At 44.7% G+C, this 12,355-nt stretch overlaps 1 protein-coding gene across 2 annotated transcripts in view; it reads right to left on the bottom strand.

Annotated features, from left to right (window-relative positions):
• Positions 1–469: 469 nt before the first annotated feature.
• The window catches only part of dpf3 (double PHD fingers 3), a 26,670-nt gene continuing 14,784 nt past the window's right edge, over positions 470–12,355 (bottom strand). The window contains exons 4-12 of one of the 2 annotated variants that reach the window (XM_079996817.1): positions 9,584–9,717; positions 8,802–8,894; positions 8,511–8,583; positions 7,553–7,594; positions 5,113–5,250; positions 4,348–4,476; positions 1,813–1,925; positions 1,037–1,118; positions 470–907 (exon numbers count right to left, since the gene is read on the bottom strand). In XM_079996817.1, coding sequence (XP_079852943.1) covers positions 840–907; positions 1,037–1,118; positions 1,813–1,925; positions 4,348–4,476; positions 5,113–5,250; positions 7,553–7,594; positions 8,511–8,583; positions 8,802–8,894; positions 9,584–9,717 — 872 coding nt within the window. In that variant the 3' untranslated portion in view covers positions 470–839. The remainder of the gene's footprint in view (positions 908–1,036; positions 1,119–1,812; positions 1,926–4,347; positions 4,477–5,112; positions 5,251–7,552; positions 7,595–8,510; positions 8,584–8,801; positions 8,895–9,583; positions 9,718–12,355) is intronic. The other variant, XM_079996816.1, reaches the window with a different exon arrangement.

Here is a 12,355-nt window from a genome sequence, read left to right as displayed (position 1 = left end):
TCCTGCCAGAAAAGACTATGGGATCTGTAATGTTATACTCAAACATCCCATTAAACACAATCAAGGACCAACATTTGACAATATGCACTGAATGTGAAATGATGTCATCGACACACATGGTCCATTATCGGAGAACCGTGGATAATTTGGGTCCGTGTGTGTGTGTGTGTGTGTGTGTGTGTGTGTGTGTGTGTGTGAGTTTGGGGGGGTTGGGGAACGTCACAGTAGGCATCTTGTTATCCCGGTCCCCACAAGGATATAGAAAACAGACATCGATTTAAAACGCTGATGAAAAGTGTGCTTGGAAACCCACACGCACACGCACACACACACACACACACACACACACACACACACACACTATAAAAAAAACAACAACTAAAAAGTCTAAACAAAGCGGAGGAGGAGTGGGATTGGAAAGCAGATTTTAAACAAATGTAAATCACCCCCCCTTATTGTACATCTGGTTGTTCTGTTAGACGGTCCGGTGGGAATGTTCCAACAATAAAACAGGGGAGTTGTGTATTCTTGGGTTTTCGGAGGTTGGTGGGGGGGGGGCGGTTGTCCTTTGTCTAAAATGAGGTGCGGGGACAGCGTTTGGGGTGTAAGACGAGCAGCGTGATCGAACCCGCATTGGCCCTGCGCCGTCCTCCGCCGGGCTGGTGAGGTAGAGAAATGACCGACTGAGACGTTTTGCATCTGGAGTGTCGCTTGAATTGAATCGATGGGAGGTAGAGAATCTCTGCTGCTTTACGTGAGAAATTACTGTCCTGAGCCGGTTTATGCACTGCAGTGTGTGTGCGTGTGTGCGTGCGTGTGTGTAGGAATCAGACAGGTTGTTATGGGTCTCCGTAGGCTGAAGCCTTGTCCTTTAACAGGTCCAAACACAAGTGACAGCTCCAGCTCCCTGTAATGAGAAAGAGAAGAGAGAGAGAGAGAGAGAGAGAGAGAGAGAGAGAGGGAAAGAGAGAGGATGAATCCTACAAAGCATTAAATGATGACATCATGTGATTATTAATCCAAATGTGCAGATCACCTTCGGGGGGCTGGGTCATGGGGGGCTTCAGGCAGTACATGTGGTAGCCTCGATCACAGTCGTCACAGAACAGGAGCTGGTCCTGCAAGGTAAGCAGACCAGAATGTACAACCTCCTTTCTCCCACAGCTATAACACTACTTTTTGCAAACTGTGAAACAAGTGGAAAATCAAAAGAAGGAATTTAAGTCCGATAAAGACTGAAATGCGAAGCGTGTGTTTAATGAAAAGCAAATTTCAAAAATATATTGTGAATGACTTTGTACCACACTGTGTGTGCAGCTTTAGGGGGGAATTTCAGCTTGAAAAATACATTTTATTTATTATTATTTATTTTTATATACTTTATTGTGTCATAAACCTATACATATGTTAAATACTTTTAGATACAATTTATTTGTTTTGCAAATTAAACTTAAAAGCTGATATAAAAATAAATATTTGCCATATATAGAAAACAAAGACCAAAGGACACATGGTATCTTGGAAAAGACAGATCCAAAAAAAACAAAAAACAATAACAAATCATAAAACAAAAAACTAATACTGACGAGCATAAATTAAATGAATAAATAAAGCCATCCAAAAAAGCCAAAGGATGCTTGGAGATGTATGCCAGGGCCTCTGACCAGCTACTCTGTGTACTATACAAATTGAAACTGACATTTGAAATGTATTTCCTCCGAGTGTTGTCTTAGCACCGCAGCATTAAAAAGTGACCTTTGCCGGTTCTACTTTCCATTAGGCCCTAAATGGATCTGAACCCATTGCACGTACGTCGTTCTCCGAGGTCCCGCAAAGGCTGCAGGACTTGCACTCAATGCACTGCCACTGGTACGTGCGCACCGCCTGCATCATGTTCTCCGTGAACTGCAGACATGTGGGGTGACCTAGGTCGGGCGAGGGGAGGGGAGGATGAAGGGGAGAGGACAGAAAAAAAAAAGAGTGAACAAAAAAGACTGGAGAGCACCGCTGAAGGAGGTTTGTTTTGCTATTTAGAGGCTTAGGGAGACGTGGCAAACCAAAGCTGTGGTGCAACGTTCACATCATAAACAGACACAGAACAGGATTATCCAGCACGCCATGGCAATGAAAATCATCTTCGGAACCATTTCATCTGAATAACAGTTCCATCTGTGAAAATGTGACACTTTTTTTTTTTACCCCTTACCCCTGCTGGATATTTCCTGGTTGTTTATTTACTAAAAACATTTTACCATTGATGCCTGTATATAGAGAATGTGATCAAATTCAACTATTGCAATACTGTTAGTATCTCATGTGCTGAGCCAGAGTGTAAGTTATCATCAGCGGAGTTTTCAATGAACCATGATATCAATGGGGATGAACCGTAATCCAGGAGAAGCTGCTTTCACCCTGACAGACAAGCACGACACACAATACAATTTTCCCCAAACGGATATTGGGCTGCCTCCATTAGGTGCAATATAGACAAATGCGACCTGAGTGGAGTTTGAATCGGACAATTGTGATGCTGCATGTGGCCCAAATAGAACGGTATGATATTTGTAATAATAAAGTCAGCCTTTCTACTGGGCGCGGTGGGTGTCGACCAGGAGTGAAGGGTCCCTTAAGAGGAGCGAAGGGACTTACCTCTCAGCTATCCGTCCTCTCTGGCCGATGGAGGGACTCAAGAGTGCACGCACATTCCTCCACCTGCCGCATTATCGGACGATCGAGTCTATGTTGCCATGCAGTCTCATCAGGTGTTCCTTTCCTCTTGGCTCGATAACTTCTGATCCAGTGGTAAAATCGATTTAGTCTACAACTTTGAGTTCTCCAATTCTATTTTCTCTCGTCAAAATCCGAAACCGATTGAATCCACGGGAGCGTGTTTGTGAAGAATACAAATCCCATTGTTTTCCGGCAGGAAGACGGTAGAAGGAAGGTAGATGAAGCAGCATCAGTTCTATTCTACTTCACAGGTAAAAAAAGGTTAAAAAAATAAATAAAATTAAAAAAAAAATTAAATCTTCAATTACTTTACAGTTGTCACCATGTTAAACAATTCCAGAGAGCCACGCGCTTTTTAAGGTAGGAGTGAACTATTTCTTTAAGGTAAGACGCCGGTCCTGCGTCATCAGAGACATTTTGAAATCCCTCAACAACAAACATCTAAATGGATCTGAAGGGGGGGGGGGAGTTTTTTTTTTCGTTTGTTTTTTTTTGCCGTCAATCAGAGTTGTCACGGTCCCGAAGGAAAATATCCCCGAGCTCCGCGCCTTCAGAAGCCGGCGGCGAAACGTGGACGCTTCGCCATCGGACACGCTCCCACTCCCAAACGATTCTTCCGGCGCCCTCCCCGTCTTCCTCACGTCCTCCTCCTCCTCTTCCTCTTCCGGCTACCATGGAAAAGTCAGCGTCAGGGCAGCGCAAGGCAAGGCCACGCGCTCTCACAGCGGCTTCAACGTGCCTGCAGAGCCTGCCACGGCAACGACATGCTTCACCGGGTTGAAATGAGCAACTACGGCTCCATTAATGATTCGCTGAAAAGGCCCAACAGAGGCAGCCTGGGCTGTGGGATTATGAAAAACAAGCCAAAAAGAAACAAACAAACAAAAAAAAAAAAACGCAGCCAGGAATGCCCCGGATGAATCCATGGAAAATGAAGCCGGGAAGAGTGAATGTATATCTCCTTCAGGCTTAAACGTCCAGGGGGTGAAGGTCGAACGAGTCGTCACGGAGGAGTGCGCGAGATGGAAGCAGGCAGCGGGCGCGGTCATTTTTGGAGACTTCTCGGCTTCTTGGCTTTCAAAACCCGACGTGCAGAGGCTCATTGACAGACAACCCTTCGATAGGAAAGTGGAAATGGGCCGTCCTTTCCTCACAAACGTGTCGACGATACAAACATATCAAGGAGCTCCTTCGGTTCAGCCAAACACAGGAACGGGCCGGACTTCAGCAAATTGAACGTCCGACCGTGTTTTGTTCAGGGGGAAAACACAAAACACCTTTGCTTGAGGCTTTGAAATCTCTGATTTCACTAATTGAATAAAAAGTTTTGGATGATTCATCTGATTCGGTCTCAGTTTGGCACAGTGCTGCCATAAGTGAGACGCTGTTTCAGGAACAAATACAGAGGGAAGGCGAAGATCGCCGTGAACATGTGTGATTTAAGCGGAAGCAAATAAAAGAAACCGAGAAGGGATTTTGTAGATCGGCCACAAATGGTCATTAAGACGGTTGCCCTTGCCTGCTGTTTTAGGCAATCCCCGTGCTGAACTCAACTGAATGGAAAGGGTCTTTTGGGGGCTCTTTGTTTGGCTCTCGGGGCGGGGGGGGGGGACTCACCGGAGCGTCCGCAGTCGGAGCAGGAGACGAGCTCCTCCGCCTGCCCCGTCTTCCTGTTGGAGTCCTGGTCGCCCAGGCAGAAGTCGCAGTAGTCGTTGGGGATGATGGAGCCGTCCGGACCCTTTTGAGCTGTCGGTGGGGAGAAGCGGTCACAGGTCATGGAGCTCCAGGAATAAGCAGGTTTCTAGCTCAGACAATCCCTGCACTCGCTTATATTGAGGATAAGACCCTCCGTCTCAGGTTAAAGTTGTGCTAAATTCCATATCTATAAGACCCCCCTGGCGGGTCATCAGAGGACAATTTGAGGTGTATGTTTCTAATAGTCAAATATTGGTTCAAAAATCCACATGCGTGTGATGAATATAAACTGTTATCAAATCTGTGACTAAATGTTCAAATGTGATGTACGACCTAAAAACCTTGCGCTCTCTACCATGAAAATAAAACCAATCTAGACAAAAATCACCGTCGACCACTAATAAATACATGAGAAAAAAATGATATGCGTCTTTAAAATAGGGGGTGTCAGATTGAATCGGATTTGGGGTCCCTGAGGAAATAAAGGTTGGGAATCCCTGATTTATAGTATGCAGTATTGATCAGCTGCTTGGCTAATTTGATTTGACTGATAGTGTTGTGCATTGTGTGTGTGTGTGTGTGTGTGTGTGTGTGTGTGTGTGTGTGTGTGTGTGTTCTTGAAAATGAGAAAGTGTAATTTAAACCAAAAACGACATTTCGGTCCGTGGATTAGAAGTACGTTCTCACTTTTGTGGTTGTCCGGTCGCGGCGGGGGGGACGGCGGCAGCTCCGGCTCCTTCTCCTCCTCGCCCTCCTCCTCTGCTAGGTGGGTGTGGGTGTAGTGGTAGCTGAGGCCTGGGCGGTTCTTGTAGCGCTTCCCGCAGACTGAAGATAACACACCCCGGGTACATTAGAGTCTACGTCAGAGCCTCTTTGTGCCTGGCGTGACCAAGAGCGCCCGCCATGTCGGAGAGTCTGACCGAGCCCCCAGTGACTGAACGGAGCGTCTGGATGTTCCGTGAGAACAACTGTAACTTACTGTATGTGTACGGATCAGAGAACGCACCATAGCTCACATCGATCATTTTTTGGGATGTAGACCCATTTCACAACTATAAAGAAGCTGATTAACAGTAAATTCCCCAATTACATGTTGTGCACAAATATCCTTTTCCTACATTTTTTTGTAGGATGCAAGGCAGTAGGTAATGAAATATAAACCTATTGATGAAAGAAAAAACGATACAAACTTGTTATAGGTTCCAAAGACAATCAATTATTGTGAATGGAAAACATTTAATCACTCAACAATTCAATGAATTATGCATCGGTGAATTTTGAAAAGCTTTATCCAACGCTCTAACTCCGGGGTCCCAAACTCAAATTTCCCGGGGGCCGCCGGCCAGGTTTTCCCTCCTCCTCAGGGGGAGGGTTGGGGGCGCTTCAACAGCGGTGGTGAAAAACATAATTCGGACAAAACCCCCGCACGTCAGTGTCGCCGTCAATCATTCAATCAATTCAAATCAGCGGTCTGGCATCATATGCAGCTGCCCTCATGTGTTATTGAGTTTAAATCCTAAAAATGTTCCCATGACTTGGTTGAACTAGTCTATGTTAACGTGGTCTAGATAAACACTGAAACCCAATGTATTTTCCTATTTGTCAAGTCTAAGTTGTTCATGTTTGACAGTTAGGCGCAGCTAAAAAGTCTGAATGATTACTCTGAAATAAAAGACAGGGGGAAAAAAAAAATCGAAATTGGGAAAAGATAAAAAAAAATGGATTTGCGGTTTGGATTTAAAGGGCCGTATGAAACTCTCACGGGCCGGATCTGGCCCCCGGGCCGCTGGTTTGGGACCCTTGCTCTAACTCAGTGTGCTGTAGCCAGCATCTCTTAAATTCCAGAAAAGACGTCCTACAGCTCATATAGAGTTTCATTTAACCGCCGAAAGTCGTTCGGAACGAGTGAGAGAATGGCAGAAAGGCGGAAAAGTCCAGGTTCAGAAAGTCCTGTCCATCTTTTTGTTCCAGCCACGCCCTGATTGGCCGGTTTCACTCGGTGGGTGCGCCTCTGGGCTGTTGCCGTTTGGCAAATCCGCGCGGTTGAGTCAAAAGCCCAGCGTGGAATTTTACTTTCTGAACCCTGACTTTACATCGACGGAGAACGTGGTCACATAAAGAAAGCACAATAGACCGAGACGACTGTACTTTATGTCACTGTGGGAGGGTTTATGGATATGTGGGCTAAACGACAACACAACTACCACACCAGAGAATCTACAGGAAAACGGGTTAATTGCAGGTTGTGCTATAAGAGTACAGAACACAATGAACTATCAGAACACGGCAGGGGTGGGTGCTCTCGTTCCCAGCATCTTACTGTAGATCGGTTAAGTTCTTTACCGCAAACCATGGCAGCGGCTGTGCCTGGCTCTGACAACGAGACACCGATGTAAGCGATCGCTCTAAATTAGTGTCAAAACAATGGCGGATGTTATTCGGACCTAGCGTAGAAATGCCTCCATCTACTCGACCAACAGTAATGGTATTACTATGGAAATACCCTGTGGGCCAAGCTAGGATTTGGCAAACTAATGTTGTTGCTATGGAAATACCCGCTGTGCCACACTTTCATTCAAGCCCCTGTATTGTTGTGGTTCTTTTGTTGAATTGAGTATTCGACAGAGCAAGCATATTACAGCGGTAGCCATTATAGAAGCTCCGCATCATGCCACTATCCTCCAGTTGTGCTATAGTTCTGCAAACTATTCGTTGCAAAATGTATTAAAGTCAATTAAAGGCATATATTCAACTTATTCAACCATTGTCTGACCATTCCAATGCTTATAGTTAACAAATCCGCTTCTACCTTGGCTACGTCTGTAGGTGTTTTAGTGCGACCCAGAAACATGCATCTCTGGATGTAGTATTAGCTTAGAGGGTTTTAGTGTAATCGGTGCATACTTCGCATAAAGCAAGCACGAAACAAAAAACACACACAAGACATAGTTGTTAGGTTCGTGCAGCACTTGCATGGATTTCAAGAAGCAAGGCTTTTTCTTTTTTTCTTTGCGGTTACAAAGCATTTAAACTGCCCCCACCCCCACCCCGACGCTAACGGATTAGCTCTACATTAGCTATCACAAAGCGGTCTCTAGCAAGACAAGATGGCGACAGGTCCGTGTACCTTCTTCAGCCTTTTTTGAGTTATGCTTTTGTTTGTATTTGTCTGGAACAGAGGAGACACAAAGGCAAACGATAAAAAGGAAAGAAAGACAGAATGAGGACACACAAAACAAGGATGAGAGTCATTCTTGGGGGGGTGGATGTGGGGGGGGGCGGGTGGAGGGGTTTGTGGAGGTAGGCACCACCCCCCGCCCCCAACCCCCAACCCGGCAGTCCATTCCTGGAAGGCTGGCTAGCAGAAGCGGCATGCTAGTTGGCTCTGAATGGCGGGTCGGTTCTCCATGCTGCCGCTCAGGTCTCGGGGGGGATAGGAGGGAGAAGGGCTTCCGTTGCAAGGTTAGAGCTCAATGATCCGTAAAGGAAGGGGACAAACAGGGAAAGCTCTATAAAACTATAGGGAACGCAAAGTTTAACGGGTCGCTGAGGACTCCGGCCGCCGTTTTCGGAGGATCGCTTCCATTCAATCGCATCGGGGGAAAGAGCCGGAATACACGAAAACGTGCGAGAATGGAGAAAGGAAGGGAGGAAAAGAAGGGTCGAGGGCTTCAACACCAGACGGTCAGAAGATTTTGCCGTGGCAGCTTTTCGCCGAAAACAAGACTTTCGAGCCGTCTTTTAACCCAAAAGATGCCGACCGGCATTCACGCTCAAAGGGAGCGTGCGACGGCGGCTTTGCGATCCCAAAAACGCGGCTAGCGAGGCGGTTATCGCAGCAAACCCACATGACGAGGTGGTTCACGCCGCATCGCCACTCGCACATAGATCACAGTGAGACTTGAAAGATTTTGGGGGAATATCCTATGGGGACATCTTATTGTGCAAACCCCGACGACGGAAGGAGAACGCACGCAGGGGGAGCTAATATTACATCCAGAATGTAACCGGCCGGGAAGCGCCACCGGGCCACCGTCGCCGACCACGCCACACGCCAGGGCGACCTTCCCGAGCTTTGCTCTTACTGTCGCAGACGTAGGGCTTGTCCAGGTCTTCGTTGGCGGCGGCCTCCGCCCGCTTGCGACTCGAACCCCTTGCCTGTTCCGGAAAAAAAAAAAAAGAAAAAACAGAGACGACAATGATGACGCGAGGCTCTGCCAGACACCTCCGATCCTCAGCAAACAAAAAACAAACAAACACACAAACAAACCGAAAAAAAACCAAAACATTCCGTGCGGGGAAAATGGGAAAATAAACAACAAAACGAAATCCACGGGAAGTCGACGGAAGCCTCGCCGTGCCCGGGGGGCACTCACTTTTCGGTTCCGGTTCTTCCTCTTCGGGGTGTCCATCTCAAAGTCTTCGTCGTCCTGGAACCCGTCGCCGTTCTCCTCCGCCTCCAGGACCCTCTGCCGGGCACAAGGGGTGGAGGAAGGGACGTTGTTCATTATGGGATAAATAATGGGTGGAGATGGGGAGCATGAGATACGAGGATATGAGTCAAAAAAACTCAACAGTCGCTCAGTCGTGTGGAAATGTGTCCGTTATTGTATTGTAATAACAATTCAGCCGATAATGTAAAACCTTATCACATGATTGTTTATTTACTACATCACTGGGTGGAACATTCTCCCAAAAACCAATGACATCATATGTTTGGTTCATATTGATTCTAGAGTTTTGCATTTAGTGTTTTAAGGATTTACAATATATACTCAGTGTGTCTATCTAATCTATCTAAATACATTAACAGCTGAATTGTTATTACAATATCCATCAGGGCATTTTATTACACTATTGGGTGTTATTACATTTTTTACATATTTTTTTTTACTAAGTTAAATGCAAGATTAATTACATTTTCGGTTGTTATTATTGATTCATTATTGGTTACTTATTACGTTATGTGGCATTATATGCTTGGTTGCTTATGGGGTTAAGTCACTGGTGCCTGCGCTATCAAAGGTGATGAATTGAAATAGAAGCCACAATAACAAATGACGCTTCACGGAGATCAACCACACAACCGAATGCACAATAAAAACCCATATCATTATGGGATGTAGAGCACACCACTGTGGCGTGCTGGGTACAGTACCTGGATCTCCAGCAGGGTCTCCTCATCCTTGCTGAGGCTACTCTTCTTCTCCAGCAGACTGTCGCCCCTCAGCAGGGCCTCCAGGGCCGTGGCCTCCCCCGGGGGGCCCTCACGCTTGGGGGCCAGCTCAGCTTCTGGCCAGGGAGTGTGGGTGGGGGTAGACGGAGGACGAGAAGGAGGGAGTGGATGAAAGAAAGAAGGGGATTAGAAAAAAAAAAGGAAACAGTCTGGGAAAGCAGGTGTGTATGTATAGGAGTATACCATATAGGAGTATGCGTAAACAGAGGGCTGCTCTGTGTGTGTGTGTGTGTGTGTGTGTGTGTGTGTGTGTGTGTGTGTGTGGTGTGTGTGTGTGTGAGCATATTCACTATAACATCTTTATGGAATAAAGAACTGGCTTGAGTTACAGTGGCAAGCTGTTTTCTATTCGTCTAGACCAATAGTTCGATGTCAGACTCCAAATCAATAAAGCCTGAAAATTGCCAGGTGCTCCATGAAAGAGGAGAATAGAATGAGTCAAAAAGGAACTAATAAGGAACTAATAAAATGTCCCCTTTTTGTTCCATTTTTTCCTTCAGCCTGTATTTCAATCACTTTCTGCTCTTTGTCTCTCATTATGTCTCTTGTTTCTTTTGGCTCTTTCCGTGTGTCTGTGGTTCTTTCTTATTATATAAATATCAGCGTCCAAGGGGGGGGGGGTCTGTAAGCCACTCTCATTAGACGCTATATTGAGCTGCTGGATCTCCATCTTTCCTCCTCCTGCGTCTCCCTCCATCCTCCCCCCTTTTTTTTTCTTTGTCTCTGTGTGGACAGGTTGACTTTAAGCCGTCATTGACCTTGATAGTGCACAGAACAGCGTTTCTCAAACTGGGCGGCGGACCCCCTCGGGGTCGGGATGTCTGGCATGTAAAACAAATAGGCATTCACCAATTCTGCCCATAGTAAAAGCAGTGTATATGTACGGGGGGGGGGGGTGTCTAGCAATTGAAAAAGTAAAAAGAAATAAAAAACACTAGTACAATAAATAAATGAATAGAATTAAAAAATAAAAACCCCAATAAAAGTGAATTATGGCAGCTCACGTCACACCGATATGTTGAATATAATTCAGGTCTTTTTATACCAACTATTAACATTTGAATGTCATTTCAATAAAATAATAATTGATCTAATGGGAGATTGGTTGGTGGAGGGGGGTTCCATCGTTGTTGCTCGGGCAAACACTAAATGTGTACTAATTTAATAACAACTAATTTAGTTGTTATTATTGGTTTTAGGCTGGTTTTAGACTTCCCAGTAAATTCAAGTCGTTCTCATTATCTGTTACCGCGCATTGTCGTATATTATTGAGAGGGACAACTCTCTGAATTTCACAGGAACTGGGGGGAAGTCCGGCCCCCCTGTGTTTTTAGCCCCCGGCGCATGCACAAGTTGACTGAGTATTACAGATCACGTGAGTCAATAATCCAAACCGTACCAAAATACTGTCAAGCGCAGATATAGTCGCGATTGGACTTTAACTAAAGGAATATAAGATACAAACTCTTAACCATACGAAGATAGAAAGCAAGAGTTGTTATTCTATTACTACTACTACCTTTATTTAGTTTGAAAGACAGAAGACAATTAAACAATGCGCAGCATATTAAACGTCATAAATATACACGCTTTTGGGGACAACAGAGTAAGTTCTACAAAATAAAAACCCAATAATATCAGTGTCAGAATTTATAGACATTCCAGAGATATCAATGTATACAAACTTCCCGAATCATAATTAGTGGTGACAATAACTATACGCAATTACCCAATACAAGGAACAAATATTTCTTGTGTATGTGTTGAAATATTTTCATTCGTATTGTTTTTTGGTGTAGCCCACTACACACTATCAATTGCTTTATATATCCTCTACAATTGACGTCAGTTAAACCACTTACCTTAGTTTATTTATTTATTAGGGGTTTAATATATTATTATTGTGAAAGCAGTTTTCTGTTGATTTACAAAGTGCCATAAAATAATTGTTCGCTGACGCCACGTATTGCTGCCTGCAGCTTAACTTAGGAGTCCAGCCCGCAGGGCTCCCATCATTATTATTATTATTATTATTATTATTATTATTATTATTATTATTATTATTATTATTATTATTATTAGGGGTCCACACCGCAGGGCTGGAACCCTATTTTCTTTTTACTTTTGGTCTTAAACATGGCAACCGCAGTACGCACAGACATGGTTGAGGTCTCGTTAAAATTGGGATGTTTCAGACGTCTTGTTCGAGTTTGATTAATATCGATGTACATTTGTAACTTAAATGAGTAAAAAACTATTGCAAATTTACCGGAAGTAGAAGAACATTGGCGCAATATGACTAGTTTGAGGAGCGGGGCACTTTGTGACATCATCATCCTAAATTATATAAGTCGAAGCTTCGTCTCGCGGAACTTCACATCCAGCAACTTGCGCCCTCTGCACTGCATGGCATTCACAGACAACTCGCGTAGAGAGACAACCTGAGCCGATGCTGCGTTTAATGGAACCTCCGAAAACTGTAACTTGTGCCACAAAACCCGAAAACTATAATCGCTCACAGAAGAAGTTTTTGCACCGCAGGAAGTTCTAAGAACCTTTATAGGACGGTGACTATTACGAAAGTTGAAAAAGTCGTAAAAACAGAAAATGAAGGTGAATCACTGATTTATTTATCTTTCTCAAGATGGTCTTGTTTTTGCAATAAAACGATGACATATCAGGCGATCTCTATAA

This window comes from Zeus faber (assembly GCF_960531495.2).
Source record: "Zeus faber genome assembly, chromosome: 2".
NCBI lineage: Eukaryota > Metazoa > Chordata > Actinopteri > Zeiformes > Zeidae > Zeus > Zeus faber.
The sequence above is the reverse complement of the archived record's forward strand: the minus strand, read 5'-3'. Positions and strand labels throughout refer to the sequence as shown.